Genomic DNA, 8,171 nt, shown 5'->3' on the forward strand with positions numbered 1-8,171 from the left:
AACACACAAAGATATTTGAGACCGAGAGGTAGATCACTCCCATGGAGGGAGGGAATCAACCAGGAAACGGGTAACCCTGAACACCAAGGCCCCAGACTCCCCTGCAGCAGACGCCAGCACCCCACACCACCCTAGACCTCTTTTATAGATGAAGAAACTCTTTCCTGGCTAAATGAAGATCTTCTGGGTTAGTCCAGCACCATTTCTTCTCCAGCTTACAGGTTACGTTTTTAAAGGTGCACATTTGTGAACAGGGAGTCAAGCACTTCTGAACGGAGGCTTTTCTTTCCAGACGAGCAACAATGTGCAGGGTCGTGTGCAGTGAGGATGTAACACTATGACCAATATAATCCACCTCTGTGGGAACAGAGTTTAACCAGCTGCTCTGTCTGTCACACTTTCAAATGACTGTCTTTGGTAAATCTATACGTAGGTTTGAAAGACCTCTGCTCCTCCTCCTTTTACAGCATATGTGCTTTAACTGATTCATCCTGGTGTAACCAGGTCTCTGTGAGGCAGAATACATCAATCATTCACTAACAGGTCATCAGAAGACAGAGACATGATGTTTAATTGTCCACATTTAACTGCTTCAGTCTTTGGTTCCCACAGGGTGTCACAAGCCCGAGTCAGCCGGCCTGCAGCCTGGTTCAGGTGCTCCTGTGTTTTCAACTTTTTTCTTACTTTCTTTATTGGTTTGTTTTGAATACTGTTCTCTCTCTAAATTGTGGTGATATTTTATGCTTGGATTGTTTGTGATCATTTTTGGTGGTCTGGGCTCAGACAGTCTCTGTGGGGATGGCAGGAGGCGAGAAGCTGAAAAGAGGTTTTGCATCTCTGCTTCCTGGTCTCAACTCTCAATAGTTTTTGGGGGGTTTAATAAGTTTCATCAGATTTCTAAACATCAAATGTTCTCCATCCAATCTTTCCTAATAAGAACAATTATCTTTTCTTATTTAAGAAGACCGCCAATTGACACAAGTGGGTGTTGACGTGAATTCTGATTTTACTCGAGCAGTTTCTGTCCTTAACCAGCAGTTTTGCTGGGTTTGGGTGATCATTGGCTTTGAGACTACAGTTCCTGAAGTCATTCAGTGTTGGCAGCTGTTCTGGAGTCTTTAGATACATCTCTCACTATTTATTTCCCCTACTTCTGCCAGGCTTGTTCTTAATTGTGTGGCTTTCTTTGAGCATCTCAATAATACTTATCAGTTCAGCTCTTGACACTTGGAGACATTGCGATACTTTTGTGTATCCATCTGCATGTTCATATTTCTTTTTCTAAGCAAGAGCAAATACAAAACCTGAGCGAGGTTGTTGTGTGTGTGTGTGTGTGTGTGTGTGTGTGTGTGTGTGTGTGTGTGTGTGTGTGTGTGTGTGTGTGGATAATAGCAAACACTGAAATACATTTTTTGCACGCAACAATGAATTTTGTTCACTCAGCTTGTCTTCGCTCAAAATAAATTTCTCCTCAAAACGCAGCACTTGTACTTGCAAATTCTTTTCACGTGCGCTCAGAGTAGTAACACAAAAATAACACCATAGGCCAGTATGTCCCAGGCTAACACACAGACAACCATTCACACCTGCCATTGATTTGGAATCACTCATTAATGTGGATGCATGTGTCTGACTGCGGGTGGAAGCTGAAGAGAGCATCTGCTCATGATAAACTGATTATTATGTTATTATATGTTGTAAAGTTGAATATTTTACTTTACACCTATTACTGAAATACGTGTTCTTAATGTTTTGTCCCCAGTGCCAACATACAAATGTTTAGGAAGACACTTTGTGTAAGTAAAAGCTTTATAACAGCAGAATCATAGCAGAGCTGATCCCGTTAGAAATGCTTCTTATAAAGTAAACGAGTCATTATAAAAAACCTGCTGAATTATTTTATTTTCTATTGACAACAGTAAGTGACTAGACTGAGTTGGTAAAGCTTTGTACTGTCCCACTGTGAACCAGCTGGAGGCTGGAAATGAAGAAGCATGAGCACACCTCCCAACACGGCTGCTTGTGTGCATTTCCCCCACATCCAGCTGCACGAGTTTCTCAGAAAAGTCAAAATGATTGTAGACGATTTGCTTGAGTTCTTATTATCCAGCTGTGTTTCACCATGTCTGTGTTTGTTTACACAGGCACATAATGTACAGTGTAGCACACTAGTGCTGAAAAGACTCTGGTTATTTTTTATTGCTAAATCCAGCAACAAATAAACATCGTTTTCACGTAATGATGGAACTATTTTATCTTTCGTTTTCTTGCATGCTGATGATCTTATTACCTATTAATCCAAGTCTGGGGCATTCTGTTCGGCCCAGAGGAAATATCACCCTGACTTTAACTATGATGTGTAAGCATGTTTGCAAAATCCCTTCTGGTCTCTACTTGTTATTCTCAATAACTCACTTCAGTCATAGCGCTGAATCAATGCTTTTGACTCTTATTACATGAAGGGCCAACTCGCATAAAGCAATGTCCAAAATCATTATTCCTGACAGTGGCAGAGCTGAACAGCCAGAGGTTTACAGGGAAAACCTGCTTCTAACCAAATAAATCCTGAGAAAACTCTAATAAGAGACTCAGGGCAGTAATATTTCGCTTATTTTTCTTTTTTAAATCTTGCATCTTATTTTAGGTTTGTGGGGGCGCTGGAGCCTGTCCTGCTGTCATAGAGAGAAAGCACACCAGTCTGTCACTGAGGCAGTTAAAGCTCACATTGACACTTACAGGCGTTCAGTCCCTAATCTCTTTCTCCTTTAACCCACAGTTCAAACCATTCCAAAATAGTCATGCACAAATTATTAAATATTAAATCTGTAACGTATACGCATTTGTACTTTTACTTGTTTCGTGAGCTATATTTAAGAAGACTAAAAGTATTCACATAAATAAATGTTTTGTCATACTGAATTTAAATGTGCAGATGATGTGAATATGAATTGGTTGGCTACCTCTGTGGCTTACTTCCAACTATTGTATAAATAGAAAATAAAATATAAAAAGATGTATCAGAATAAATATTTTGTGCACTCTCCTCAAGTTGCAATGTTAACTACTATTTGTTTTATTTCATCAAACCAAGTTATTCAGCAAATTTAAGGAAGTAATTATTTTCCCATTTTCTAAAAGGTAAAAATAAATAAATAACGTAACTTGGTACTAAACCTTTTTTGGAAATTATACCAATATATAAGTTTTGGAGAACAACTTTTGGAAATTAGTATCACTAGGAACTTTCACTCCTCCTCGTTTTACACCGAGGCACTAAGCTGGTACACCAGTCGCCTCAGAACTACTACAACTACTTCCGGTAGTTATTACCAAAGTAAAATATGTTCAAGCTTCTTATACGCTCTCTAAGTCAGTTAAAATGTTAACACCGTCGATGGCAGCTGCGATGACAGGGGGGAAGTTAAGTACGCGGCGTGTTTCCCATTAAGGAAATACCAAAAGCTTGTTTGAGGCAACATGTTCAAAGGAGAGAAAACACTTTTGAAGGCAAAACAGAACGATTTCCGGTGTTAGCTTGGACGACTTGACCTACATTGCACGCTCTCTAATGGAAATATCAACACGAGGGAGTTCGTGTAAGAAGTGGACTTAAAGTTGGTTCGGCGGTATTAAAATGGTTGGGAAGATAAAATATGTTCGGCAGAAGCTTCACCACGAGGCCGTAAAGGTCGATGGGCCGATCGGCTTCGCGCAGCACGGCTCACTGGTGTCTTCTACTGTACGGAAGGATCCTGGTGAACTACTCACAGCAAATCTAAGACTGGGGAGCAAGCCTCACAGACAGGTGTGTGTTTAAAACCATGGACATAACGAACAGTCCAAATCCGTCACTGCCACTTTCTTGGGACGGACGTGACAATATCAACCTTTACCTGACTGAAACTCTTCATATAAGCCATTCCTCTGCAGATGATCTGTTAGCTGGTTGACTCTTTCAAGGATTTTTGATATGAAAGGAAGGAGATTGGCCTATAATTAGCTGAGACTGCTGGGTCTAGAGATGCTTTTTGAGTAAAGGTTTAACTACAGCCAGCTTGAAGGCCTGTGGTACATAGCCGATCATTAGAGATAGGTTGATCATATTTAAGATCGAAGCATTAATTAATGGCAGGACTTCTTTGAGCAGTTTTGTAGGAATGGGGTCTAAAAGACACGTTGATGGTTTGGAGGAAGTAATTACTGAATTACTGAGTAACTAATTACCAGCTCGAGACCATTACACTTAGAGACAGACAGAATCACACATTAGGCTCCATTCTAGCACAAATGTGGTGGATAGAAGTCTTTGAGTTATAGATGCACTTTCATTCTAAACCCTTGCAGGCGCCTGCATTGGCATCCTTCCCCTCCAGTGTTTTTGCTGGCACCAAGATCTCTCCTGAAGCTCTGGTACAGACACTCAAGTTTGATGAAGCTCCAGATGTGCCCACACCTGTCACGAAAGGTAAGAGACGTTTGTCCATGTCAGTGTGATGGCTTATTTGATTATTGTATTATGACCCACAGAGGTCAGTGAAGCAAATTAAGGTATCAACTGTAAAGACGGTATAAGTGTGGCTCAGGTCTAAAGCTGCACTGAAGCACACAAAGCTCTGTGTCCTTTGCTTCTGTGCCTGAGTCTTAACCTACATGTAAATAATTCAGAAAATGTATTCCTAATCGGGTAAACTGCTACAGTTAAATGAAAACGATTCATTATTTATTTATATCAGTGACATTTGTAAGGTGTCTGATAGGGCTGGGCGATATGGCCTAAAATTCATACTGCGATATAATTTGAAGCATGTGCGGTAACGATATATATCACGATATATTCTTTTCTTCTGTATAACGTATTTTTCACACTATAAGGCGCACTTTGGTAAGTCGCACTGCTTGATGGATGTCACTACCCGATCCGTACCGGAAACCCGATCGGTACCCCGCATGCGCAAATCTTACGTCACTTCCTCTCTTTGCCAACATTGCGACATTCAATATATTTGACTGATATGGTTAGCGCCCAGTTAGCTCCTAGCATTTCTCAACAGCTCTGCCTCCTTTTCGACTGCCCGGGACATTTAAACAATGGATAATCCCTATACAAAGAAATTCATGCTTTTCTCCTCAACAGAGAGCGTCCCCCGATTGAGCAACAGCGCCGTAAAATAAGAAGAATGGCGCCTAATTACAGAGTTAATAATGCAGACTTTGTAATATCTCACGTGTAGATTCATCAGCCAGATTAAGTGTTTACTGACAATTGACAGTGATAGCGCACATCATCATCACTATTCCAACAATCCTCTCCTCACAGACAAGCATAAACACACTCGACTATCGCTAAATCAGATTTAACACACGTTTGTAATGACGATAATTCAGTTTATAATAGGGTTTATTCGCTCGGTCAGCAGGTTGCAGTATCCTCGTACACTGGGGAGTAAACTGCCATTAAACGAACAGAAGAAGAAGAAGAAGAAAACATCTGCACATGCGCGGTACGGATCGGGTAGACCCGATTTGTACGGTCAGACTTTACACATGCGCAGTAAGGATCGGAGAGTCCTGATCCGTAACTTTCTTTTTATTTTTCGTTTTTGTCTACATTGTACTGAAATGCTTCATTATTGCAAACATTTTAAGATATACTTGTTATTCTTAACATCTTAACTCTTACTCTGACCCATAACTATCGTAAAACGCTACGACCGGGGTACCGATCGGGTTTCCGGTACGGATCGGGTAGTGACAATGGATCGTCAGAGCATTACGGCTGCCGTAGTGAGGAGCTTCACGAAGTAATCTGGGTCCAAAACTCCGTCAGTTCAGGTCCCAAAGTCAAACAAACACTGAGAGTTAAAAACTCTCTAAATTCTTTCATCTTTAATTAAATCATCAGCGTTGCTGCTTTACCAGGTCTAATAATTAAGTTTAACATCCATGAAAACAGAATTTATGACATTTAACGGAGTTAGAAGTTAACAGGAAGTTGGCTCGCTAGTTTCCACCTAAACATTTCGTAGCATGTTCTGACAGAGAGATTTTTAATTCAAACGTACAGCTCTGCTGCCACGCCCAACATAAATGAAGACAGAAAAATAAACAGCAGTGATGTTTGTAGGGTTACTGGAGTTTGGCTAGCTGGTATATAATGTTGTGCTACGTGATCGTAGCGACACAGCTATGTTAGCATAACATTAGCACAGTGAAGCTGGAGGATGAACACCAACTTTTTCCACTCGATAAAAGTTAACATGAGGGATTCTGGTGGTCAGGGACAAATGCAGTCGCATGGTAGGATGCTGTACACGGGGCAAACTTCAGTCAGGAGAACAACTGAGATCATCCATCCACAATACCAGGTTAGTCATTAATATACTGCAACAACATGGGAACAGAGCAGCTGCAGAGAATTCAACATTAATGAATCAATGTTACGGAAGTGGAGGAAGCGCAGTTTTTGGCTTCCCCCATATTTCAAAAGTGCTTCATCTCTTTGCTATGACTGTCGCCCGCCATCATTTGCAAATGATAATGGTTTTAGCCGCTGCCATGCTTTGACCAAAACAGGCGCAGCTTGATGACATCATCAACATGCGCTATCGCGATAGAGCGGTATAGTCAAAATCTCTATCGTTGGCCAAATTTATATCGTTTCTATCGTATGTCATTTCTATCGCCCACCCCTTGTGTCTGACTTATTAAAATCAGTGTTATTAAAATGCTGATGAGAGAAATATTTTGTGTTTGGGACCTAACAGAGCTGCTCGATATGGTTACTTAAGAAATGTACAAAATTTTAAAAAATGGTGTGACAGGAACAAACTATGCTTGAATCTCTGTAAACTGTTGATGTGATTTAGAAATAAAATGAAATTCAGTCGAGTTGTTGAGCTGACTGAGTGTCTCTTGCTCAGCTGTGAAGCCAGTTGCAGTTAATCTTACGTTTATGTGCTCAGGCCCCGGAGTGTAAATGCTGGTTTTCACTCAGTGTTTTGATTTTATTTCAGCATTTGAGAACAACAGAGAAAAAGCAACAACAGGTAAGAAGACTTCAGAATCTCTGTAATTTGAGAATAGAGCAGTTTCAAGTTTGAACTGTACAGAGGCAGAAAAACAGCATAATTGTGTGTGTCTTTAATGAGCCTGTTTTGGTTCTTCCGTGTATGTGAAGGCCTCCATGAAACTGTTGAAATGCTCGTCACTACTTAGAGTCGTCTAAAGCAGCTGCAAAGCTGTGATGTGCTGAACCAGTCTTCTCTCTCCCTGCTGTGGTGTTGTTTTCTCATTTGCCTTCAGCTCTTCGATATCACTTACTCTGCAGTGTGTGCGGTGTGGTGGATGTACGACGGTTAGGTGGAGAACTCGTCTTCTGCCCACCTCAATCACAGAGATCCATTTCATCTGACAGTGGAAAAATGAGGCTCCCAGTGGGAACAGTGGTGGTAAAGCATGCCCCCTGCCTAACAAACACACTGGAAACCCCCACCTACTTGTGAAAGATTGGATTTCTCCACCTGTGCTCACAGTTGTAGCCAGTGGCAGATGCTTATCTTTGCCTGTTCTGTTGAAACACTTGTGTTGTTTGGTGCTGTGCTGGCAGATAAAGGCCTGCTAGGATGTCTGCACTGTTCACAGTGTGGAGATAACATGCCTGTCTGAACAACACTGGCTGACATACAGTGGGGTAAATAATTATTGGATGAGCAGCAGGTTTGCACACATCTCAGGGGGGATTTTGGCCCACTCCACTTGACAAACAACTCCACGCTTCAGCTCCCTCCACAGATGTCCTGGAGCATTGACGTTTGGAGACTGGGGAGCCTTTAATGGGCCTCTTCCTTAGCCAGTCTGTTGTTGCCTTGGTTGGTATTTTGTCTCTCCATTACATTTAAACATGATAAAAATGATAGACAGCTCATTCTTTGTAAGTGAGCAAACGTACAAGATGTTGAGTTAGGCATGTCTCCCCATCGCTAGCTTAAATAAGTCCTTGGCAGTTCCTGTTATATAAAATATATAAAAAAAATTCCCCACTCGCCCCTGCGGGCTGGGAGCTTGAGGGTCCTGCAGTATCTTAGCTGTTCCCAGGACTGCGCTCTTCTGGACAGAGATCTCCGATGTTGTTCCCGGGATCTGCTGGAGCCACTCGCCTAGCTTGGGAGTCA

At 41.5% G+C, this 8,171-nt stretch overlaps 1 protein-coding gene across 1 annotated transcript in view; it reads left to right on the plus strand.

Moving 5' to 3' along the window:
• Positions 1 to 3,287: 3,287 nt before the first annotated feature.
• The window catches only part of slx9 (SLX9 ribosome biogenesis factor), an 11,928-nt gene continuing 7,044 nt past the window's right edge, over positions 3,288 to 8,171 (plus strand). The window contains exons 1-3 of the mRNA XM_005747078.2: positions 3,288 to 3,805; positions 4,345 to 4,465; positions 7,014 to 7,046. Of these exons, the coding sequence (XP_005747135.1) occupies positions 3,635 to 3,805; positions 4,345 to 4,465; positions 7,014 to 7,046 (325 nt within the window). The 5' untranslated portion in view covers positions 3,288 to 3,634. The remainder of the gene's footprint in view (positions 3,806 to 4,344; positions 4,466 to 7,013; positions 7,047 to 8,171) is intronic.

Source organism: Pundamilia nyererei, unplaced genomic scaffold, assembly GCF_000239375.1.
Source record: "Pundamilia nyererei isolate P.nyererei 1_Seehausen unplaced genomic scaffold, PunNye1.0 scaffold00188, whole genome shotgun sequence".
Classification (NCBI taxonomy): Eukaryota; Metazoa; Chordata; class Actinopteri; order Cichliformes; family Cichlidae; genus Pundamilia; species Pundamilia nyererei.